Here is a 26983-nt window from a genome sequence, read left to right as displayed (position 1 = left end):
AAGAGCCATCCTGCATCACGTGTTGAGTATTACAGCTTCTGGTTTGTGGACTTCTTGTTTACACAATTTAATTTTATAATAAAATGTTGTCGCAAAGCAATTTGATTTCACTTAATAGAACATGGTATTTCCTACTTACAAATTAGACATTATAATTGTTTTAAAGCATCTTCTGCAGAGTACTTGCCTATATATACAAAATAACCGAAGAGAGACAATCTTATATATTTGCTGAAAAAATTTATTACCCTCAAAACATTTGCAATTCCATTTCAGCAGACATTTTAAATAATTCTTGTGAAGTTGAAATAGAATAAAATTGAACTTATTCAATACAGGAATACAAGAAATATTCACAGTGCAAATACATACCCTTTGCAATCACTATGTGCCGCAATGACCGGACACTATTCTCCAGTTTCCTCTGTAACAATATCATCATACTGTCATACTGATATGTTTCTCTCCAGCCTAAACATACAAGAGATGAGGTACAAAAGGGCTTTTGCAAATTGGCAAATTACATTTACATATTAAAGTGCTTCCTCTACCGTGGTCTCAATGCACCACCGCGATGTTCCAAGAGTCTGCGAGGATTGTAAATTATAACAAAATAACCATGAAAGTTCAGAACCCAAAAATAATAATCATTCCATCATTCATGTAGCTAACGTGACAGAGGTTAGCGTGCTCAAACAACGCATGTATTTAACCAATAAGAAACAGCAAAGTAAGAGAATGAAAACTGAACTTTGGACATTATTTTTCATGTTTCTCAAATATGAGCAAAATCAACCAATGGTGAATTAAACACCCTCTGTTCCTCACTCTCATCCTTCTCCTTGTCATCTTTATCTTTGTCTTTACTCTTTTTTGACTTCTTTTTTTTATGTTTGTGTTTCGGTCCCTTGAGCTCAGATTCAGATTCATTACTTGTATGTTTCTTATGCTTTTTGTGTTTCTTGTGCTTTTTGTGTTTTTTCTTCTCCTTTTTCTCTTTTTTGTCCTTTTTCTTCTTTTTACTATCCTGACTGCCTGGAGAGCTGGGGCTGCTGCTTTGTCCATGGCTGCCAGAAGGGCTTGGGCTGTGGCTGCCACTACTGTCCCTCTCTCGCCCCCTTTTCTCAATTTTGTTCTCCAAGTCTGAGGTTTCGCTATCACTTTCGCTGTAGTCTGGTACAAACGCAGCCTCGTCAGTTTCCCTTGCTAAATCTGAAGACAGTCGCGTGGTGCGTGCGGATGGGACTTTGTGGTCCCCGTGTGAAGCGCCTTTCTCTGCCTCAGTCCTAGGCTCTGGAGTCAAAGTTCTATGAGGAGTCCTGTGCTCCCTGTCCTTTGCAGGACGCACATCAGAATGCCTAGAGCTCTCCTTACAAAGCGACCAGTCTGCTTTGTGGTCCTCTGCCACTGTTCTTTTGCTATCTGGGGCATTCTGAGATGACGTTCTCTTATCCCTAGTTGGACTTTGAGATTCCTGAGAACCTTCATTAGCCTTTCTTACAGAATCCGCATGCACATCTTTTACCCTTGAGGGTGGAGAGGGCGACACTCTTCTCCTGATATGTTCTCTCTCGTCTTTCGATCTGGTTGCTAAGTGGTCTCTTGCATCTTCCCTGTGATCTGGTTTTCTGTTGCCAGGGCCTGTAGTTGTCTCCCTACCCCCTGGCTTTCTAGAGGTTGATTCAGGCCTTTCAGCTTGTCTGTCCCTGGAGGACTGAGAAGAGCTCCGCTCGCTGCCCTGCTCACTGCTTCTCTCTTGTGGCCTCGCTCTCTCCTGATTTGGTTTCCTTTTATCAGTCGCTTCACGTTCGGCAGCGCTGTGATCCTTTTCTTTCCCTCTGTCTCGTTCTCTGTCCTTGTCTTTATCAGTATCTTTCTCCTTATCGCTTGACGTGGACTCCTTAGCAGGCTTGACATCTGACATCTGAGCGTCTTTGGAGGCAGACAGAGTTTTGTCAGCATTGGGAGACTCTTTGTCTGTTGATTTTACTGCAGTGGTTTCTTCCACAGGAGCAGTGCTGGGTAGGTTGACACCTCGATTCCTGGAGGTGCTTTTAGATTCATCATCTTCAGATTCATAGTCTTCTTTCTCCCATTTGGAGCGGGGCACCTGGATCATGACGATTTCATCCTCAGCAGGGGTAGAGCTGTCATTCGTGTATTCCTCCAGGGTCTTCACCACAGTTTTCTTCAGGTCAAGCTTGTCCTCATGCTTTCTGATGGGGCTTCCCCCTGTGGAGCTGGTGCTGTCAAAGACAAAAAAATGAGATGATGGCACAGATTTGAATAACAATAAATTAAGAAAACACAGGGCTAAAAAGTACTTGAATGATCTCACCTGGTGTAATCTACAAGTACAGAGCCCGATCCATCGGCTGCATGTACCTTCCTCCTCAATTTTCCCCTTGACTTCTCTAGTCTGCCCTTCGCTGTGGTATGAGCGGTGTCCTCTGGTGAAAAAGGACGATCGGTGCTGGGTATTCTTTTGCCAATTTCTCGGTTAATTTTAATCTTTCTCACAGGCTCTGGTTTAATATCCAAAAGGGACGGAATGACAGATTTCTTCTCCTCAGCTGGTCTTTCGCTATCAGGCCTGGATTTAGTTTTTGGTGAGCCTTTAGCCACATCAACTTCCATTTTTGCTACTTTTATTGGAGGGGCGTCTAGGTCTCTCATAGATGACTTTTCATCTTTTCGCTTCGTCATCTTTTTATCCTGTTTGGCATCAACCGCCTTGGTGGGCATTTTCTCATCAGTTCTCACAGGCTTCTCTGGCTCTTTCTTGACTTTTACATCTTTGTTGGGAACTTTGTCTTGCTTTGAGGGCTCTTTTACGAATTCTTTTTTGTTTTTAAGATCATCTTTGACAGGCTTCAGCTCTTGATGGTGTTTGATGGGCCTGGACTGCATGAGCTTACGAGGAAGCATGAGTTTCGACTCTACTGCCTGAGGTTTAGTCGCTTCTGGTTTGTGTGATGACGGTTCATCTTTTACTCTCTTAATGGCGGGTTCAGTGGGAGCCACCTTTTCTCGCAGTGAATCTGCCTCTTTCACAGGCTTTGTCACCTTTACAGGTATTTCTTTTTTTGCTCCACTACTTTCAGTCTTTCGTTTAACTTTGTCAGACCTGCTTTTTGTCTTTTCTTTCTTCTCTTTTTCAGGGGTGCTCTTGTAAGGCACTGTTGCGTTGTCCATGGGCTCATCCCTGACGGGCGTGGCATCGTCACGGTTTGAATTCATTAGCATGGAGTCTCCTTTACGATCATCTTTCCTGGTTTCGTCCATGGAGTCCGAGTGGCTGAAGAGGTCACCGTCGTCTCTCTTTTTCTTACGATGTTTCTTATGTTTCAAAGACTTTGAGTCTGTGGCAGTGCTGCCACTGGCCTCTCGGTCTTTAAGTGACTTCAGAGATTCTTTAGATCCTCTACCAGGTCCAGTAGTGGGGACACTGAGGTGGCCATACTTCTCTGCGCACTTTTCCTGGTACGTCATTGGACCTCGGCCTCTCGGAGGACCACTGTGGCTTGTAGGTGGTGGCGGATAATCCTCCCGTCGTCCTCTGCTGTAGGGGGAGTTTTCTCTCGGACGGGGAGGGGGATAACGCTCAGGTGTATGGGGATCTCTACTTCCTGTACCACGGCTTCGAAGCTGACCCCCTGGTGGGTTGTTGTAGCTCTTGAGGTATTTGTCGTACCAGTCCCTGTACTCTCTTTCCCACTCTCGGTAACGCTCTCTCTCGTAGGGATCGCTTTGATCAACGCTTCGTCCGTAAAAAGCTTTAGGTTCATACGGAGGAAGCTCCCTGTACCTGCTGTTGTATTTGCGCTCACCCTCCATCTGAGAAGGAGGTGGGATTTTTTTGCTAGGACTGTAGTTCCTAAACGGTGGAGTCCGGGAACGAGAACGATACATTGCACCGCCCATCCCACTCACTTCCCGGCCTCGAAACGATGGCGATCTACTGCGGGAGCGATGGTACGCTGGACTGCGTGACCTGGATCGATAGCTACGACTCCGACCTCGGCCTCTGCGAGAGTATGGCGAACGAGAGAAAGAGCGTGATCGGGAGCGGGATCTAGAGCGGGATAATGAGCGAGAGTATGATCGTGGTGTTCGGGACCGTGAGCGAGATTTTGAATAGGAATATGATGAGCCACTGTACGAGGAGTCCCTGTATGGAGATTTTGACCTGGAAAAAGGAAATTGCGACAAGTTTGGTAAAGATTTGTAATAATTAAAAAAATGCAGCTCTGTGTGAACAGGTCATTTTTCCTTACCTTGAGTAGGATCGCCTTCTATCCTTCTGAATTTTTCTGTACTCTAACAGCTCTTTGGCAAAATCATTTGTAAATTCCTCAAGCTTTGAGTTCTCCCGGGCAACGAATCGACATTGGGAACTATTTATCAAAAACAAAACTTTGGTTAAAATCCTCAAAAATTGCTCATTCATTCCTACATGAATTAATGCAATTTTTTTTAACTGCGATTAATTGCAAAGAACAAATATACTTTAAAATACTAATAATTTCATTTAATCTCCAAATGAATGTACAAACAACAGATTACTTTAACAGCATAATTTTATGAATGAAAGCAAACATTTTGATATAAGTACTGAAACTGATGTCACTTAAATTGATTAGTTTGTATTTAGTTTAACAATTATAGCCATTCAACAGTATAATTAAGACCGATCATGTCTAACAGGTAGGAGATATACAGAAATTTCTCAAACCCTTTACAGTATTTAATGCTAAATTCTAAATTAAATACAGAATTAAAGCTACAAACACGTTGAATTCCTTTTTTATTTAGTTCTTTGATGAACCTTAGTGGCAGGAGTCACAGTAGCAAGTTTTAGAATGTGGCCCCTTTAAGAGCGGTCTCTGTACATAGATCTGATGTCTCTCCCATTTTCACAACTCTTTGCCTTTATTTAATTTAACACGTTAAAGTCTGTGCTTACGAAAATGCTAGACAAAACGAGCTTTCTGACATAATATTGTGTGGTTTTGTTCATTCAAGCACAAAGGGAAGTTAATACTGGTGTGCTGTCTGACAGAGATTCACTGACGCAGCCTTTAGCCTATGACTCTATACACCAGGCTGGACTGCTGTCGTGTTGCGTCGCAGCCCACAGCTAGAAGCTGTGTATCTACACTAAATGCGCCAAAGCAACGGTTTCAAATCGAAATACAAAAGCGGATGCTGCTCTAATTGCATTAAATATTAATCGCATGCATTAACTTTGACAGCCCTAATAATGATGCTGCCCACCAAACTGCATTCTACATCAATGTACATCTCAAACAAATTACTTTTTGCAGTTGCTAAACATTTATCTTAATAATTGTTTGCCTGCAGACGCTCTGGTGGGTCTTGGTAGTTTTGTCAAGGTCTACCATGGTAAAACCGCATCGGATGTGCTCGTGCTTCATTGGCACGTGACATTACTCTGAGACCCAGTGATTTTGTTAGTCAGTTGCTTTTCATCAAAGTTCTACTCACTCTTCCTTCAGTCTGCGCTGCTGCCTGTAGAATTCCTCCTTGGACAGGAAAGGTTCTGCTGGCATATTGGAGATAGGGTTGGCTATGGGTGGCTGAGTGCCAGGAGGCACCCAGGGAACTTGAACATTGGGTGGGACTGGAGGATAGACTGGTGGTGGTAAGTTGTAGGGAGGGGGGGGCTGCTGTCCTGGAGGAAAAGGCATGGGATACCCCTGAGGAATAACACCAGGTGGCTGAGGCATGGGGTGTGGTGGAGGTGGAAAGAGTGCAGGAGGCATGAACATAGGAGCCCCTGGACATGGCACGGGAGGAAGGTTTTGTACTGGAGGAGGTTGTGTTCTGGGTGGTCGATCAATAGGAGCTCTCCCTCTACTTGTGGATCTGTAAAGATTGAAAAGTTGAGGTTAGGAGGTCTTTTTTGTAATTGACAAACATCAGAAAGCATGTTAAGATCCTTACTGGTCCCAGTTAGGACGACTCAGGGTTGGCCTTGGTCCACTGGCCCTGGGCTGTCCTAAAATAAATAAATAAATGTTAAGCATGGACCACAAAAGACAAAACTTACAAACTGTAAAAATTGTTTACCTGGTCTGTGCATGACGTGCTGTGGCATATTAGGCTGCACAATTACTGGGACATGGAATCCCTAGGCATGACAGATACATAAAAATGACATTAAACAAAGCATATTAAAACAATTTGCCGTAAGTAATGCAATTATATTAACCACTATGCAGAAACAACCTATAAAATGTCAATACCTTCGAAGCAGTATTTGTTGGAGCAGAGGCCTCTGATGAAGGCACAGGAGCAGATGCTGGAACTTCAGATTCCCTGCAATACACACAACATTTACATTTTACACGCTTTTATCCAAAGCGACTTACAGATGAGGAAACATTGGAAGCAATTATAACAACATAGGCAACAAAATACATAAGTGCATCAAAACTAGTCCATTAAACCCTAGCACAATATACAAAGCTAAGAATAGTGAGGTTAGTGGTTTTTTTAATAAGAAAGGGAAAAGAATATCAAACTGAGTAAATGTTCTACAAATTCAGCAGATCTTGTTTAATGTTATATGTGTAAATTACTTGGACAAAGGCGGGTCATCCTGCTTGGTAGAATGCTGAGGTGAGTTCACTGTAGGGCTGTAGTCTGGCCCTGCAGGTGCATTGCTGCTCTGTATGCTAGAGCTACTTGCAGGCGGTGGCGTGCTGGGGGGCTGGGGAGTGGCAACCGGAGACAAGGCAGCAGCCGGCATGCTCTGAGGAGGGGTGCTGGCAGCTGAAGAGCTGGGAACGTTGGCCATCAGAGGGTCCTGTTGGCGTCTCATAGGTGGCCTCTGCACAGGAGCCTGCGTCTGGGATCCCGGTGTGGCCACTTGAGCAGCAGCAGCAGCCTTGCGAATTCTTTTGGTGTATCCAGTTTCGTTCCTGAAATTGTTCACTGCCTGAAGTTGGAAATACTAAGTTGTTTTAAACCTTAATGGCAACATTTGGCAACAACAACAAGGAGGGTCTTCTTACTTGGCGCAAAAACTTGTTTGCAATCAAAGCATCAGGAGACACATCCGACTGTTTGCAGGTGGGGCAAACATGTTCGTCTGACTCCAGCAAACACGTCCGGATACCTGTGGCCAGACAATTGTGTGAGGTCAAAGGTAAAGCTTATTTTCTACGTGTAATGTATGATTGGACACTTACACTCATCACAGTAGCTATTTCCACAGCAGGGAATAACAACGGCATCAGTCATAAGATCCTTGCAGATTAGACAAAGTAGCTCATCAGGCACTGGATCCTCTTCCTCCGAAGACGAAGACTGATTCTGGGGCAAGAAGGGTGGTTTCTCTTTCTTTCCAATAGCATAGGCCTCACTAAACACCATAAGGAACCATAATAAGCACAACAAAAGCGACTCTAAAAACACTGCAAAGCCTCCACTTGTAATGTTTTGTATAAAAGAAGGTACTCACGCATCAATAGTGGGAATGGCATATATTCCACTGTTGGTCAGCATGACACCCTTCCGGTTTGGATCATCTACCTCCACCATAAAACTGCGAGGAATTCCTGTGCTTTTCTTTATCCTTTGAGGAGCTTCGAAACTTCGGTCCTGCTAACGCATGGTTGATATTCAAGTTTACATTTCTTCTCTGGCCAAAGAGGCATAATCTTAAGTAGTTCCAAATAATTGTATATTAATTAAATAATTGTAATGCTTAAAGCAGCTATAGTAACAAAAGCCCAATTACCCCATTCGTTGGGCAGTTCCTGATATAATGTCCAGTTTTTCCACAACGAAAGCATGTGTAGTTCGGTGGGGGTGGACCAACAAGCTTCTTTGCATAACTGATTAACAAAGATTTGTGTTAGAATTTATCTAAAAGAAATTATGCAAATACGGGTCATTTTATTGCATACATACTTGATGGGATCATAGTCATGGTTGGACTGAGACATCATTGCTTTTATTTTGTCTTCCTCTGACGCATTTGTTTCAGCAAGATTGGCTGTCTGTTTAACAGGCAACAATGTTTTCACACACAACATCAATTTTGAGCAGAGACCAAAGACGCACTGAAGCCTTGGTCCTGTAAGCTGCTGCTTGCCTCTATCAGTGTGAGATCATACTACACAAAATAATCAAAGTGATGGATCAGGCCTCAAAATGTCTTTAGGTCGAAAGACTTGCAAGAGCATTAATGGGTAAACTCATATCAAATGTCAAACTGACAGTCTCAATGCATTGCCCATGCTCCAACAGTAATCCACCCTTAGTTTTATTGAACACGTCTTTTTGCGAAGGGTCAGATAAACAATAGGATAGTACACACATACTGTCATGTCATCCAACTTTACACTTTAGACACATATGGATAATGGTGTAATAACCAGCATAACATTAACCTTACATTGCAATATTGCTTATATTTAAAAATATATATATCACAGAAAATACATTTTGCTGCCAATGAGCAAGACTCAGCGTAGATGAATTCAAGTTGCAAAAAAGTCCAGAAAAAACAAAAATCAAAAGAGCTGTTGCAATTTCCAAAAAGGTGGAAAAATGTTCAACATGATCCACAGGCTTTCATCTTCAATTTGAGCAAAACTGCAAACAATACAAAATGATTCCAGAGTACTTTGTGCGAAAAAAATGGGCTTGCACAAAACTCTTCATCACACTAATAAAGGCAATGAGCTCGCTCGTGACAGGACCAGACTTTAAACAAGTGTCAGAACTTATACAAGCATCAAAACAAACAACTACCTCATAAGCAATTATTCATTTTAGATATAAAAACTTTGTTTATAGTTATTACCACTATGCAACTATCACAAATCCTGATATAATCACAATTTGTGTTCACATACAATTTCATAAATTCAGTTTGGATTTGGAGCACTTGCGACCAACACCATACATTGTGAAAACAGCACAAGATTTTTTTTCATAAAAATATACAAATGCAGTTTTGCGCACCTAGATAATGGCTTGCCAAATCCAAACACTGAGAAAAGTTAGACATTACAACAGAGAGAAATATTTTTAGAGATTAAGTACCTTTGAAAGCAGAGCCAGTGAAATGGATGAAGAATCATCAATCTGTCATTAGAAAACAAGATATTAAAACAAAGAGGGGTTCACCACTATGACAATGCACAAGTCCATGTCCAACTGAATGTTTTGAGTTCCAACACCACAAAAACAAACCAATATTTACAGTTGGGTCCTTGCTTGTACCTGAAATTTGAAAATGATGTAGATAAACTAACTTACTTTGTCTTATTACCACAAATTTGTATTTTACTAGAATTTAACACCAGTGTTGTATGAGCAGAAATAATTTGTTAATAACTTATCCATGGAAAAACTGAGAAACCCTACAAAGAGTCAACACACAGGGTCTTAGGAAAGATGTCAATGAAATGAACACTATTTTATTTTAGATCCTCGCAGGAAAGAAAAATCATGAAAAAAAGCAACTTTTACAACAGGCCAAGTAGAATATTCCAGACTTCATCTGAACTGGGTAGTTTTTCACTAACAAAACTGTCCTACATATCAGTCTATATTCAGATTATCTGGGTATCTTCAGGAAAGCAAGCTACAAGTGCTATCACAAACCAACATAAACAAACATGTTTATTAAGGACGAAGTGTTTTCATTTCATACAATAGAAAAAATACAAAAAGTCAAATATGAACTAGGAATAATCCTAGGATGTATTTTAAAGTACAATGTCATGTTCCATACAGAAGGAGGAAGAAACAAAGCACTTCAATTGTGTTAAACAGATGACAAGGCAACATTTTAACTATCGTAAAATATGTGCCCATTTAGAATCCATCTGATTCTGAAATAACCTGCAATTACTAATGGTTCTAAAGGAATCACTTTTTGACTATTGACGATTTTTAAACATCACAACAAAAAAATGTGACAAACAAAACATTACCATGGTAAAGTGCAGACCATAGACACAGTGAGAACAAATCTATACAATGGTGTCGAAAAAGTTCCAAAGCGTTAAATTTTACACAAATGTGCAATTTTAACCGGTGCAGTAATCCACAAGAGACATTGTGATTTTGCCAATAGTAAGCAGTGCTTGCTTATGACAAAAGGCACAAAGCACTTGAAAAACAAAACATTCAAAACTGTCCTCAAATTTCCAACATTGCTCTTAACAGCACCATGTTATTACTGTTTTCTGCATATGTGGCATATCAGATTGAACAATGTAAACGTTGCAAAGTGGAACGAAGTTTTTCAATTAAAAATGTTGAAACATAAGCCCTTGTTTTTGCAAACAGAAGATGATAGGGTTGTGTGAAATGTGCCAGTAAACACTGATCCCGTGGTTATTTTTTTTTAAGTGATCAGTATCTGAAAATCCCAGTGTAGCACAAGTCCGGTGATTACAGAACACTGTGGGGGAGGGAAGATTGGGATTTCACTCCACTCACATATGCTGGTACAAAACGGGTAAAGTACATTTGGCTTACATTTGTAATGGCAAAAAATTCAGTTGTCTGAATTTAACCACAATTCAATACTTTTCCAACAATTTCAATTAATGACCTGTACAATAATTCCATGCCACAACAGTCCATTTTGAGCGCTGTTTAGCTTAGTTTTGCACTGTTGGTCCCCATCAATGACATTTCAGTTGATTCCACATGTTGAATTTGCATTGGGGCTGGTTGAGGGAAAGAACACTAATTGGCTTTTTCTGCATGAACTGTATGAAAAGTTCTAGCTTTGCAGCTTTTCCTTTTTTAAACCCGAATACAGACTACTGGCACCTGCTGGTATGCAAACAATTTCCTCATGCAGGCACAAAACATGCATGTCTTCACATTGCAACTATTTGGACCACACATGGGTAGTTCGAAAGAAATGTTGCTGCTGGTTCTTTTATCGGTTTGGTGTCATGAGATTAGACTATGATGACAATTATTTAACATTTGAAAGCTTGAGACCTATTTAATCGCACATAGCTTCTCAAACATATTTGGTCTAATTACTACAGTTTAAAAAAAACTAAAATTAACAGTACAGAACAGTATAGAAAATTTCTGTCTTCAATATCACTTACATTTATGCATTTGGCAGATGCTTTTATCCAAAGCGACTTACATTGCCTAATACTTGTAAATCCTTCTTTCAAAACAAAAAATAAACACCCCAGCTAGAAAATGATTTAGAAGCTGGCTCCCAGTACTTTCAATCAATCAATGTTATAAGCAACCCAAGCTCAGTTAATTTCAATGTAATCGGTTGATACCTTTTACCGTTTATTTCACTCTACAACATCACAATTTAAGTTTTTTATCCATTTAATTTGCTAAGCCTTGAACTCTGACCAGAACATAAGAAATAAACAAAATGTTTTATTTGCATCTTACTTAAATACTTGTTTATTGTATTTAAGTAATTACATAAAGTTTATCAAACACTCAGTAGTTGACTTAAGCACATCTCAACAATGTACTTAGCAAGTGAAAACCTTTGTGTTAACTGATGCTGCATTTACAGTGCTTTGTCAGTATAGGGTAACTGCCATATGTCGACCTACACAACAAATAAAGTTCAGCTTCATGCAATAGTTATCATGTCTGTCAGCCTAAGACGAACACTTCCAGCAATACTCTCAAAAATATATAAAAAATTTAAAATGTTAGTCATGATATGCAGTGCATGGTTTTAACTAGAGTAAGAAAATAACATATGACATATCGCTTAGCACCGCCCCCCTTAGATAACTCTGACAAACACACAGAGTTCTCTAATATCTGGCGATGAGAACTATCAGTGTGAAAGCCTTGTCCCAAGCATTTTTTTCACACACACTCGTTGGGGAGCATTCTAGTGGAACTTAAATATTTCATGGAAGGATATATAAAGGATATTACAATAAATATGGTAGATAAGATTCATTTGGAAGCAAGGGTTTACATATCACAAAGCAAGTGGGAGAAGCCGGTCGTCATGATCGCAAATGACAACAATGTTGGCGTACCACAGGGTACAGGATTCAATTCACTTACATTTAACCAGTTTAATATGGAGAGGCAATGACACATTTCATTTATGTGTTTTTGACCCGCAATGAACATGACATGATAACAGTTAGCCGTTTAGGTTTGTATGTTAGCATGGATTCGCTAAGTTTTCAGTTTTTAGCCAGTGATCCCTTGCTGAAGCACATGACATTAACGGTCTGTTTGAGCACATGAAAATTGTAATTGAATTCGTATGACAACTGGTTGCTGTCTAATTTAGGTTTAGCAAATGGAATCCTATAAATTCCATTCCTAATCCTTTCATGATACCTGGAATCAGTGTTACAAGTACCCCAGGCACATCGTTCTACCATTTTTGTAGTATAAACACCATAAAAACTATGAGAGCTTCGGATTTGACTTAAGTTCTATTTGGCGCTGAAACCTCAAATAGTCGGAATTCCGGTCCCTGTGCAACTGATACTCAGCTGCCATTGGCTCATCTGCGTTTGAGGGGAGGGACTTAGCGAAAGGTCAAATGGGTGCTACTAATCAGATTAAATTTAAAAATTAAAATTCTGCATGAGATGGCTTGGTTATCTTAAAGGGATAGTTCAGCCAATAAAATAGTAATTTATTCACCCCATATTATTTGAAACCTGTATCGCCTCTTCTGTGGAACAAAATATATTTTGAGGAGTATCTCAGTGCTTGTTTGTCCATTCAATGGAACCGACCACTGTGAGTAACATTCCTCGTCTTATTTTATGTCCTTAAGAAAGTGATACAGGTTTGAAATAACATTACGATAAGTAAATGAGGAATTTATTTTTAGGCAAACTATTCCTTTAAACATTAAAAGGCGGTTTCCTGGACAGGGATTAGATCAAGCCAAGACTAGACTTTAGTTAAAGACAAAGTAGTTTTTAAAACATTCCTTAGAAAAACCCTTCTGCCCATTGAGACAAAACAGTGGCATTAACGCATTTTAAAATGTCAATGCAAGGTGTTTTTTGTTTGTTTAGACCGCTTCAACATTTATTTTAGACTAGGACTAGTCTTTGACCCTGTACTGGAAAGCACCTCTAAGAGTTTCATGAACGAACATTAAGCCCTGACAAGAACAAAGTGTCAGTTCAGAACCACCAATGTGAACATTTAGTAAATGTCTGGTCTTGCTGTATTAGTTCTTAAACCTCATTTACATACACTCGACCACAGTTTTGTATCCATGAAACTCTAAACTACCATAAATGTTGTGTGAACATGGGCAGTCAGACATTAAAGCTGTGTGATACAAGGTGTAATGTGGTAAATAACACAATGCACTTTTTATTTAAAAACAAAAAAACAGACAGCTTTTTACAGATGTGTCACTTTAAGGACAAACAAACTGAACATAGGCCATGTTCATGAATTATCATATAGATCAATATGATCTTACACTACACTGTAAAACAATTCATATTATAAGAGGATTTAAACTTATTTCAATGTGAAACAGTGTTTAAGCATGCGCACAGACTTCTGTACACATTGGAAATTGCATAAAAACATGAAACTCAATGCAACAAATGTAGTGAATCACAATATAAACATTCAGCTCAACACACTTTGTCATCTTCTAACAGATTTCAAAGACAACATTGAGGAGCATGAGAAAAGTTCCCTATTAAGACAAAGGAACTTCTGGGAAATTTGAAAATGTGTGTACTGAGACAAGGAAATGAGGTGTTTTTACATACTGCTTTTGAAGATCCACTTGATTGGTCAGATCGATCGCTGCAAAGCAAAACAAACAAAAAAGAGATTAACTTTCAGTTATAACTACTTTGTCCGACTGTGCAGACCTGTATAAAAGTTTACAAAACTAAAAGTTATTAATGCTGCTCTCGCTGGCAAGTTTGACTATGACTCTACAGGCTATTGTCTCCAAGTGTGAATATGCAGAAGTTCAAATAAGAAAACTACAGCTAAAGAGCAAACACTAGTTCCTCTCAGAATCTGGCTGTTGGCCTTTAAACAAGCTTCCTGTCAAGGCACGGATTAAACAGATGTAAACAGAAAGTGAAAAATGTGTAAATGTCAGATTACTTACATGAGATATGTTTTGCTTGTCGACTTAACCCCTCCAATAGGTATTCGTCTGATGATGACAGATGAGTTTTTGGGTATAAGGGCAGCATCATCAGTGTATTCTATAAACAAAAACATCAAAGATTAGCTTATTAAACATAAAGTCTCACATAACAGACAATTTTCCATCACTTGTTTTTTTTAAAGATCTGCATCAGGTGCTGCCATCACGTGCTCTCGGAAATTAGTTTACGAAGAATAAATTGCACATCTTCCCACAAGACCCTCTTCCCAATGGTAAACATGACATCAGAGACAGTTCATGGGATTTTTAACCCAGGGCGATACGATCATTCCGAGAGCACGTGAAGGCCTCACGAAGCACATGTCGGAATACACAAAATGGAGTCCATTGTTCATGGTTTCAGACAATAATAATAGACAACTTATCTACTAAGAACTTTGTTGCTAATAAACAAACATAGTATCACACCAAACACTATGAAAGAAGTAGATTTTTTTTAGACAACTAGAAAATGTTGCGTAGGCCTACACTACAATGACGACGTTGTGATTATAAGCATTTGGTCAGATTAGCTTCGTTAGCAAACGCAAGCTTTGACAAATTACACATGTACAGTAAACATCGACGAACCTAACAATTTATTTACCACAAATATACAACACCTTTCAATCAGGCTTTAAAAGACAAATAGCGGTTAGGCATATTACAGGATTCATTTGAGCCACTCAACGTTACCTTCTTTAGTTTGCGCGTTGGTGATTTGCAGGTCGCAGTCCGCGGCCTTGAGCTTTTCTCGGCCCATGATCTGGCGTTTCAGATCACTGAGCGTGATGTGAAGGCCATCAAAGGTGACCGTGTCGTAGTTAAGTTTAGAAGAAAACTTGTAATGGACACAAGACATGTTTAAACAATCCTCGTGGTCAGATACCACCACACACAACCAAATTCAACTAAGTTACAACTTTCAGAATCGCGTGGGCTAGCCCAGCGATCAACCTCATTCATATGTCAATTTACCACTTGAACAGTTTAGGAGTAATAGCCATACTTGCTCATCATAAACATTTAAGAGCCACCACTAAACGGAGGCCATGTTTATTTCGCCCGACGGTAAGAGATGTAATGAATAACTGCGAACTCGATATTTCAAGTGTTCGAAGAGATCGAGTGCAACACGCAATCTTAAAGACGCAAGCGGTTCATTGTCCACGAAATCTTCCAACAAAAGCGAGATATTCTCCCGCCGATTCAATGTCCCAGGAGCATATGGCGCTCAGTCGTAAGCTGTTCGCAAGGTCCAACTCCGATCGAGAAATGTAGAGTTCAAACAATGTCCGTGTGGATAAACGTGTAGAGTCCGGTCAAGTATTTCGCACCAGCGTCCGTCTCGAAGTTCCTCCGTAGTGGTTTTTCTATGTAACGTTAGTCCAAATCTCAACAAAACACGAACCGATGGAGAATGAAACAAGGCCCGAAACAATCAGCTAGCGTGACCAACCTAAAATGGCTTCCATCGCAAACTCAGACAAAAAAGACTACAACAAAATAACAAAATGCTTAAAAAAAAGTAGTAATATGTTTATCCTGTAATCAAAATACTGCTGCGGTAATCCAGTCGCTCCTTCGTCAACTTGATGACCACATCTACGTTTTAAACAGGTTGTTCATACGGTAATACTCAGCACCTATTCTTCGGTTGGAGGGGTTTCCGCACAAAATGCAGGGGCAAAGAATGAAGACGTCACAGGGAGGGGCTAAAAGCGCGCATGCGCGGAGAGTACCACCTGCAGGAATTCAACCATTTTGTAATCAATATGTAATACCGGCGGCTTGTACAAACTACTACTAATAATAGACAATAATCATTGTATTATTTTAATAGAGGCTTTTTAACATTTATTTTCATTATATTTTTTATGTATAATCATATGAAGTTGTTTTATAATTTAGATCCACAAGATGGCAGAATATATTCACAAATTCTGATAGGGTCTGACTGTGTAACAGTAACATTCTGGTAAGTCCCAATGAATTTGACACAATAAGGCCATACATTTATTTTGCTATTAAGTTCTAAAGCCAACAAATATCTAAATCTCGGTGTCACTTATTACATATATTGTAATGTTTTTCAAACATCCAATTGGATGCTTTACATTGGTGGTGGTTGAGGAGAGACCCCCGTTATATGATTGTGAAACGCTTTGGGTGCACAGCAATACACAATAAAGCGCTATATTCATTCATTCATTCATTCATTGCATTGTATTGCATTTTTTGGATAGCAAGGAAACTCCACACTGTCCTAAAGGGACAGTCCACACCATCGTTTTCACCATCCAGAGGCGTATGGAGATTGCCCATCATGTTCATGTATGCTGTATACGGTGGTTATACAGATGTTGTATAACCACTTCCGGATTTGCGTGTTGCCATAGTTTCTCCAATCGGAAACGGAGGGTATTGTGGTGCACTGTATATTAAGTCACTGATATGCGACAAATACAAGGGAGACAAGGGACGGGCCATTATTTAAAATAGGAATTTCTCTGGATTAGCACATTCTTAGGAACATTTGGGATAATGTAAGCACACAATTGCATTAAATATATCACACTGTGATTTTTTCATATTTCACCACAAAATACTTCCATATTGTGGCTTTATATTTTTTGTCTTTCAGTGTTTATATGAATGCAAATCCAGTCGAGCATTTGGAGAAAATTTAAAGCTATAGTGCTTACATTAGTTTCTGTTGATAATATTGTCATACACAGTTTATACAATGACTCTAGACAAAGGAAACACTGGGGTTTAAATACATAGAAACTAACACGATTACAAGACATACCTGGAGGAACTAATTAACATTTATAACTACAGAGGACTACAAAACCATCACAGGGGAAGCACGGACTGCCGGGGTCGTGACAACATTACACTCACATAAAACACGTAATACATTAAATAATACCAAGCGTTCAATTACTGTACTTTTGTTTTTTAAAGTCTGTGGGAAAAATGCTTCCAAATGTAGTCATTTACTTATTCCCTCACCAAAATTAAGCAGTTTTACTACAGTTAAAACAATAACATGTTATAGTAAAACCATGGTTACCACAAAATAACCATGGTTATTTGGGGTCGTATCATGGTTATCATGGAATCGTGATCAATACACAGAAAAAACATAGTGACTACACTTTTACCACAGAAAAAACATGGTAAGGGTTAGTAAGGGTTAAACACCAAATGATTTATTGATAGAAGCTGGAGACCAGTCATCTCATCTTTGTTTTGTATTTTCCTCTCTGCTTTCCATCTCTTCTTCTTCAGAGGTCAATATTGTCTGCTTGGGGCAGTCGTTGACCTGTGGTATAGCTCATGAATAGTGATAAAAAAACTCAAAAATTCAAAATTCAACCATGGCCACATCTGAGAGATTGTGAGTTCAGTGGTGGCTTTCTGCTTTCACACCGAACCCTTATTTTCTCAGAAGGAAGAAGGGACTGATGGTCACCTACCTGTCTGCCATCTACTATCTTCTCCCCAGCATGCCCTAACTGTCTTTTTATACAGTTTAGCACAGGTTATCACTGTAAATCTACTTCATTTAGCCCAAGTGATGGCCTGAAGGGTTACAGTAAGTGGATGATCTGTGCAGATTTACACCATACATGATTTTTATTGGAAAATGCTTAGACTTTATAAGATTTATGGTAGGAAATTAACTTTTTTGAACAATTTCCTTTGAATCATTAACCATGTTTGTTTACTGCTTTACTTTTAAAGTTGTTATATCCACTTCAGCTCAATCACAAAATTGTTTTCAAGACTATTTAACTTTTATTTTCGAAGACAACAGCAGGAATAGTTGAGGGTCCCAAACACATCCCCCTTAAGCTCTGGTAAAGGACATCTATGTGGTCAACGGTCCAGCGAGGACTTTATTATGCCAGCTAAATTAAAGAACATGGTTGATATAAAGAACAAAAAAAGATAAGAAAGCGAGATAAAGAAAAAAGGGAAGAAAGAGAGGAGACACTTGTTATACCTTATATAACACACTGGGATATGACTGCAATTATACTTGTATGTATGAATAGCTTTTCAAGTTTCAGTTGAACTGTTTTTATGTTATTCCCACTCAGACATCAGAGACATTAAGCATTGCTCAGAGGAGATGACCGAACACATCTGTCTAGAAGAGAGAGCGAGCTAAAGAAGTGCAGGTGTTTCCAGAGATAAATCCGAAAGATCCTCCCTGCTGTGAGTCAGGCAGCCACAACCTCGGCAGTCATGAGAGGTAATTAAAATCAGCGCTATCATTGCATGTTTGGAGAGGTGCACTTTGGGGAGGAAGGATGCTCTGGCACTTCAGCGGAGGAGGGAACAGAGCAAATCATCAGCCTTTGTGTACAGAGGCTGCCTCCCACTCAACTGCCTCACAAAGCTCTGCTTTTACTTTCATGTCCATGAGAAAACGGATGCCAATGCAAACATGATCACTCAGATGCATGGAAATGAACATACGACACGTATACATACAACCCCGTGCTGTGTCTCATGCACATCCTGCAAGATATTTAACATGTTTAGATGCAAATACCCAGAACACAGATGGAGGTAAAGTTTTTGTGTGGCATGAAGCAGGAGAGGAGGCGGCCCTCAAGGAGAGGGTTTTTTGGGTCACTGGCTGTCTCTTGGTTGCCCAGTCAGTAGTGACAGCTGGGAGGCAGCTTTGCCCCAACGTTTTTTCCCTCTGCTTTTGCCTGTGGGTTTCAATCTTAAGACAGCACTACATCAGAATTCCGGTTGAACGTGATCAAAACTCCATTCTGGAAAACATACCTCCAACCATTATAGACCGTTTCATCAGACACACATGCGCCTGACCCCCATTTAACTTCCGGTTTTGTGTTTGGCTAATGTCTAATAATATATTCATATTTTATTTAATTTATGTAAATATTAATTTGTGTTATTCTTTTACTGTATAATAATTGTATTAAATAAGAGATTTGTTGAATTTTGTTGTAAGTTCATTTCATTAAATAAACAATTTGTTGAATGGGTCCTGTATTTGGTCGCACCGTATGGTACATTGACATCTAGCGGTTGAGTTTGGTATCAGGGTCTAAATGTCCACTGATGTCGCTAAGGAGACCAAAGTTTACCAAATGAAAGTACACTCAGAAAAAATGTACAAATGCTTTCACTACCCTTTAAAAAGGTACTAGCATGTACAGTTTTGTATACATTTGTACTACCTATGAGGTAGTAATATTTCACTTGGGGCAAAAGGGTACCTTGTGAAAGAAAGGGTACCACCCCAGTGACAGCTTTTGTATTTTTTCTCTGAGAGTGAAGTTTGCAAAAATGCGTTATAGAAATAAATAGCTAAACCAATACAATTCCTGAAAACTGACATTTTATTACACAGACTGATATTGTCTAAAGGCGTGCAGCGGGATAACTTTCAGACATGATGTGTATTCCTGTGCTTTATCATACCTTGATAAATATGTCTGTGACAAACATGACAAGAGGAGTCATGAGGGGTCTCATATATATTCATATGGAGCCCAGTGAGTGCAGATGCCTTCAAGCTCTTTATAGCTGAGTGGGATGAAATATAGCTTTGATTCATTGCCGTGTGCTATGTGTGTTGGCAGCTGACATTAACCCATACAGTGAATCATGCGTGTCAGTGTCACATTTCTCAGGGGCATTGGGTCCCGTGAGAGAGAAACAGGAATATGCGGAGGGTAGTGATGGAGGGGCCTGGCCCTGCTGCTCTGGTTAGGATTAGGTTATGTGACAGAATAACATGAAGTGGCAGCATTTTCAACAAATAGCAGAACTGAGGGAATAATACTTTTGGTGACCTGGTTTACTGCAACCTTTCGTCAACAATGGGTAGTTTGGCATGTCTGGTAAGTAATTTGGATAACATTTTATAGTAAGTTTGTATTTGTTAACATCAGTAAATGCATACTGACATGAACTAACAATGAGCAATATAGTTGTTTTCAGCATTTATTTATCTTTGTAAATGTTAGTTAAAGTAAATACAGTTGTTCATGTTAGTTAATGGTGCATTAACTAATGTTATAGATACAACTTTCCCTGTGGTGGAATGAATTGCCAGCCTCCACCTGAACTGCAGCATCCTTCACAACTTTCAAAAAACAGTTCAAACATACCTGTTCTGCATTTATTTGACTAAACAATAACTGTCTATGTCTTGTTTAAAAAAATCTTGTTGTTCATTTTCTCCCTAGCATACTCGAGCTTTAATCCGCCTAATAGCGTGGCCTTGTAAACTAACGTTTCTGTTTAGCATGTTTAGCAAAATGTTTATATGCTTTCCTATACTTGTAAGTTGCTTTGGAGAAAAGCATCTGCCAAATGAATAAATGTAAATGTACATGCTGAAATTAACATGAAGTGTTCATTGTTAGCTCATGTTAGCTAATGCATTAACCAATGTTAACAAAATACAACCTTACTATAAAGTGTTACCCATTGCAAAAATACTTAAAAGATATCAGTAGTCAGTATTTATTATAAGTTCTTTTTTAAAGAACAATCTGTGGAGGCTTTATATATTTCCACAGTTAACAAAATGAAGCACTAAAGAATTTAGACCGTTTCAAAGCAACAACGCTACTGGCCATGCACACGATAGTGAATTGCCGTTAACTTCCGGTACACGCTCACAAATAATAGAGTGACTGAAGATTATTTCTGATAATAATAAAAAACACTGAGAAGAACCTTTACTTTGCTTAACTTGCCTCTCCAATATTTGAATTAAGACTGCGATACCAAGCTCAACCGCTAGATGTCAGCGTCCCATATGGTTTCTTTAAATGCATCAAAACTACCGGACCCATTCAAAAAATTGTTTATTTAATTTAATGAACATACATTTATTTACTTAATAGAATTATAAAAAATATACTATAAATTAATATGAACATAAAGTAGATAAAATATAAATAGTTATATTATTAGACACTAGCCAGACCGATAAACACAGATTGGAAGTTAACTGCAGTCTTGGTTCACATGTCCAAGGAAACGGTCTATATGGCAAAATACGTTTTTTTATCTACTTGTAGGATATATCTAATTCTACCTCCCAAAGAAATTAAATTGCAACCACTTTTACCTCCTTATACCCTGGAGACCATCTTGCTTAAGCTTGTGCTGGAAAGTTGTGTAGAAAGTTATATCTGGCACATGTTCATTTGTTGTATATTTGGAGGATAAATCTTGTCATCAGGCTCCTGAGACATTGCTAACAGCCTTGGACAAGGCCACTGTCTAAGAAGGCAGATGAATTTTACCTAGAAAAACAAATTACTGCGTCTAACTCGCCATGACACAGGCTGTTAAATACTTGATTTAGTCTGTGTGGCAAACATATGATGCCTTAGTCTTGGTCTGTTCGTCTTCATTAGGACTTCATGTTCGATGAACTATTTCATGTTTTTTTTTTACTGAAATATAATAGTTTCTTGTAATAATCAAATTCTTGTAATAATTCTCAGGTTTGTTTGTAAGTGTCTTTTGTTGACTGGCTTTTGGGCGGCATATCACAGTGGGTTTGAATCTCAGGTGCAACAGTCAGATTTTTTATCTGTGGTGCTTAGTGTAATGTGCAGTTTAGCTTTTAACTTGGTTCAAGAAATTTTAAAAGGACCAGAGAAGATGTTAATTGGGATATCAAAGTGAATGGGCTATCCCCTGGTGTTTGGGAGAGAGCCAGGCAGATGTTAGGGTAGCAGGGGTTTCTTTCTGAGAGAGAGACCTTCACTTGTTTATACAGCCCAATAAACCTTGTTAAATGGGATCAGTGAGTGCAGCGGGGAGCAGGATGAGTGATTGTGTGCGTGTGTGTATATAAAGAGCACAGATTGGAAGAAAATTTGCCCTCAGTGTGAAACTCACTAGTCAGGCACCTTTGAGCGCACTTATGTCCTCACATATCTGTTCAGTCAATCTCACTCAGCAATCCACATACACACTCGCTCACCTGTGAGGTATTTGAACCTGGTGCACGCAGCAGGGTAACAAGCCCAGGTGTCTCTGTCATCTGTCATGCTATTGCGACAGCTTGCTTGAGACTACTGGGTGGAGACAGATGCAAACTTTTTTCCTCATCCAGATGCTCTGTCAACTTTTCTGAATCTCTTTGACTTGGAAATGCAATAAAGTTTTGGGGTCATGCAGTTTTGTACCTGAGTGATCTGCTCATCTGATTAGAATTTTAGATTACGGTTATTTAGCATAGCAGTTTCAGAGGTTACAGTCAATGTCTGGACTTTTGCATCAAAGAGATCCAAGGAATACAGTAGTTCACCCCAAAAATCTGTCATCATTTACCTACCCCCTTGTCATTTCAAACCTGTATGACTTTCTTTCTTCTCAAGTTATTTTCTAAAATGTTAGCAACCTAATAACGGCGGTACCCATTGATTTGTGTCCAGAGATAAATCGTTGATTGATTTTTTGTCCATACAATAGAAATGAACGAAAAATAAGGTTTGTTGGAATTACTCAATATACATCGGTCCACACGATTTATTTAAGTTTTTTAACAGAATTATTCTAATACAATCGTAATAAAATCGTGTGAAACCGATGTACATGATTAAATTGAGAAATTCCAACCAACTTTTTTTTCTGTGTGTCCCACTTTTGTTCAAAATATCTTCTTCTGTGTTACATTTACATTTAGGCATTTGGCAGACGCTTTTGTCCAATACGACTTACATTGCATTATCCTATACATTTATACATAGGTATCTGCAATCCCCTGGGATCAACCCCACAACCTTGCGTTGTTAACGCAATGCCTGAGCTACAGGAATTTTAAATGCCAAATGGCTGAGCAAATGATGACAAAATTGTCTTTTTTGGGTGACCTATCCCTTAAAGGATATTTTACTTTAAACACTTAAATACAGCAGAGTAATGAACACCCATCTTTGTATTCTGGCTTTAACCATGAACAGATACCTAAAGAGGACTGTATGCTCAATCACTTTTATCTCTAGCGGGAACCATTACAAGCAAGAACAATTTCACCCTGATTAAACACTTAGGCTCCATATTAACTGCCGCTAACCATCGAGGCGCTTGCGCTACGAACAGCAGAGAGAGCACTTTTCATCAGAGTTTCATAGCAAACCGAACTTAGAGTCTGAGAAAATTCTGCATGTTTCTGAATACATTTGGTTCTCAGCAGTGTCTTTGTTGTCGAAACCAAAATAACCGACTGATGCTTTCTGACTCAATCACTTGAAATGTTTTACATCTCAAATGAGACAATTATCAAATTGAAATCTGATTGTACAATTAGCATGCCCACAAACTGGTGTAAATAATTAGATCTAAATGTAACAGTGTGCACGAGTGAGAAAGAGTGGAATTAAGTCTCAACTAATTGAGCAAATTAGTCATTCAAAAGGATCATCATGCATTCCAAATTGACCACCCAGTGAGATGTTCTGTAATTTGTTGTTTTGTTCCTATACGTCACCGTTTTATAAATATGTATGTACTTTTCTCAATGCATCGCCCAGCACTCAGCAATTAGCTTTGTTTTCCTTGAATGCTGCGTAATTGTGTGTCTGGTATGCATGTCTTTGTTTCGTGCCGGTTGTTTGTGAAAGGAGTGAAAGCATGCACTTTGGCATCAGTCGAGTGAGTTCTTATGATGAATTTGATGACACGATTGTTGCCAGCATGTGGGTGATAATCGAAAAAAACACACATTGTCTGTTTTTTTATTATTATCCCTACAAAGTATGCTGTCATTGCGCGCACTACATCGCTCCAGCGTCTATAAGCGGCTCTCGAGCCAGTGGCTCAGTCATTATCTGTTTACACCAATTGACTCTGCCATTTCCTCAGCTCCTTATCTCCCTCTGTAGCGATTCAAGCCGAGTGTGAATAAAAATATTCTGGTAGTTATGAATAGCTGCTCTGAATGTTGCCTTCGTACTAAAGGAAGCCAATTTGAGCAAATTCGTGTTCAGCTGTTTCCCGCATTGCTATCGTGAAGAAAATAAATAAATATATAAAAGTCTAGTAATGAGAAAATGAAATGTTACTCAACAGAAAGGTGTTTCAGCACACCAGCCGAAAGTTATGAAGAGTCACTGTAAAGTCATCTGAGAGTCAAAGCTTCAGCCATTTGACGTGATCAGATCATTTTAAAATAATGGCTACGCTTCTCTCAAAACATCATTCCTAAGCCGTTTCTAATTTCCTGTTAGGACAACAGAGCAGACGGCTTTTATTCATAGATTGACTGCTGTCACAATGACGGGGTGCATTGGCCTCTGTCTGTGTGCACCGGTGTGTCCTACAGGAGGGAGCTGAAGATGTGATTGAGAAGGTCATGGTAAATCTGATCCCCCGCTTCTGTCAGGGCTTGAGTCTGGCTGGATTTGAGCCCCGGCTGAGGCTCAATCCCTTCACATTTATATATTTGGACGGGGTGGGAAGATAAGGCACGTTTTATCGGTAGAAGAGGGTAATTTAAAAATGTTGACACAGCAGCTCAGATTAGAATCTTGCCAGGCTGGATGGGGGCCTGCATTGTCTCCGGTCTGTGATAAAAGGTGCTCTGAATTGTTGTATAATAAAGACTTCAAAAATAGCAGAATTATGTTAATTAATGTTATGATTGCTTACGTGGGACATATTGAAGTTCTGTGGGAGACAACAGATTGGTTTGTGTGGCTATTAGGGGTCTTGTACTGCAAAAACTAATAAACTATTTATATGTGGCATTTTAGGTTTGTATGAACACCACACAATGTGTCCAATGAGGATTTTCACACGATGTTTCACAAAAACGTTGTAAGGTCTTAATTAATAGAACAAAAGATTGTCTATATAGTTCAAAATTCTGACATGGTAAACCTTGAACATGTTCAAATTGAATGTGATGAACTGCACCAGTGGTTACTCTTAGGGCTTTTGTGTGAACTTTACAGGAAGTGACATCATACATATAATACAAATTACAATGGGATCAGTTGTATTAAACTAAAGGAAAAGTATATTTAAGAGTTTGAGAATCTGTTTATTACCTTATTATACACATTAAAATAAAGGTGCTTCGCGATGCAATAGAAGAAACTTTTTTATGGTTCCATGAAGAACCTTTGACATCTGAAAAAACTTTCAGTTTCACAAAAGGTTCTTTCTGGTACAAAAAAGGTTCTGCATATTATAAAAACATAAGAAAGAAATGGTTCCTATAACGAACCCTTGACTAAGAGTGTAGGTCATATGTCACTTTGAGAATTGCACTAGAAATGGTTTGTGCAGGTTAAATCCCAGGTCACTTTGGAAAAAAGCATCTGCCAAATGCAAAAATGTAAAAAATGTATTGTTTATATGAATGAATGTAATTGTAAATGTAAAATATAGATGTGAATTGTAAGTATTTTGCCTTCTAAAAAAAGATATTTAAACAACAATTTATACATTCACTTAAATTGTATGGTGTTGGTTTGTATCTTTTGTAATATTTGTGTAATTGTGAGTTTCTTCAGTCTTCAGTGCAAAAGGTGAATCTCAACATCATACTTTCACCAAATATGCCCCAAATGCTCAAATTGTTAAAACATAAAATCGTAAAAAATGTAAGTGTAATAGATTGTGCTGGTAAAAGTATACAGTATTATGAATGATTTGAACTAGGTTGTTTTGTAAATTCATTCATCATTCAGTTGTGGACTGTGGGTTAGGATGTAAACAATATGTGAAATAACTTGTTCAGGGCAGTACTAAATAAAAAAGAAATCTTTATTTTTAGAATTCCTCCTGGTTTTCTTACCTTCCAATACAGAAATAAACATATATATTATAATGAGAGAGAGAGAGAGAGAGGACTGCTTGTAATATTTCATATTTTAGACAACTTTCCTAGCCTTTAGCCTCTCTCCCTAAAATGTGTTAGTGAGAGTTAAGATAAAGGAAGTGGGATTGACAGGCAGAGATTAAAACATTGTTACGGTGAGGATGGCTGACTATCTCCAGACTCAGGCAGAGAGGAGCCAATCTGCAGCCTGCGCTTGCTCTTGGAGATAACTCACCCAGTGAATCATCAAAGCCTGTTTAGAAAGCACACATCCAAAATTCCCTTCATCCTTTTTAGAACAGAAATTAGGTTTTCATAAATCCTCTTGTTTTCATTTTCATCCATCAGTCTTACCAGCGCTTGACACACAGGAAAACAACCACTTTTTATTGTTTCTCTGACTTTTTGCAGATTGTGTCAGGTTAAAGGGCTCAAATGGGGTAAGCAGGTGAGGAGGGAGGGTAAAGGGCAGCACCGGTTGAAAAACGACCTTTCTGTGATGGTTATCTGCCTTGTGCTAGGTTGGAGCGAGATGGTGTGAGTGCCCGCGGGGAATAGCAATGCTTTTGTTGGTAATCTTTGCACGATCAACCTGTTCCGTTCTCTGTCTATGACTCAGGTACCCCTGATCTCCAAAAGACACTCACTCAATACCGCCCTCATGGTTGCCCTCACTCGTCCCGGAGAGGGACCCACCTCAAGGCCGAAACCTTTCAGCCCTCCCTTTCCGCCAAGGCCATCTCTTCTTTGCCAAAACTGAAACACAACCTCTGGAGAGACTTGCCTTAGGTCATTCTACTGACTAAAAAGTATCCACATATTCGTATTCAGCCAGTCGCACACCTGGACTCTGTGAGATGATTATCACTGCAGACTTATAACCATTCAGATGCCTCACCTGTATGGAGGTCCCGCGTGCTCCATTGTGGTTCCAGCATCCGACCTCAGATGCGATGTCTGAAGCT

General features: G+C 39.2%; 1 protein-coding gene across 2 annotated transcripts; it reads right to left on the bottom strand.

The window, feature by feature from the left end:
• Positions 1 to 228: 228 nt before the first annotated feature.
• On the bottom strand, positions 229 to 15859 carry rbbp6 (retinoblastoma binding protein 6). Of its 2 annotated transcripts, none has more exons than XM_079456900.1 (17): positions 14864 to 15859; positions 14126 to 14225; positions 13773 to 13809; positions 9082 to 9123; positions 7942 to 8030; positions 7769 to 7865; positions 7490 to 7629; positions 7218 to 7390; positions 7041 to 7144; positions 6606 to 6964; positions 6270 to 6342; positions 6094 to 6154; positions 5968 to 6022; positions 5509 to 5889; positions 4278 to 4397; positions 2339 to 4189; positions 229 to 2246 (listed from the first exon to the last, which is right to left on the bottom strand). In XM_079456900.1, the coding sequence occupies exons 1-17, from the start codon at positions 15027 to 15029 to the stop codon at positions 776 to 778; spliced, it is 5319 nt and encodes a 1772-aa protein (XP_079313026.1). In that variant the 5' UTR covers positions 15030 to 15859; the 3' UTR covers positions 229 to 775. The 2 variants fall into 2 exon arrangements, with proteins under 2 accessions (XP_079313026.1, XP_079313025.1); XM_079456899.1 differs by having other exon boundaries at positions 7490 to 7632; positions 14864 to 15851.
• Positions 15860 to 26983: the final 11124 nt, after the last annotated feature.

This window comes from Barbatula barbatula, assembly GCF_947034865.1.
Source record: "Barbatula barbatula genome assembly, chromosome: 5".
Lineage (NCBI taxonomy): Eukaryota > Metazoa > Chordata > Actinopteri > Cypriniformes > Nemacheilidae > Barbatula > Barbatula barbatula.
The sequence above is the reverse complement of the archived record's forward strand: the minus strand, read 5'-3'. Positions and strand labels throughout refer to the sequence as shown.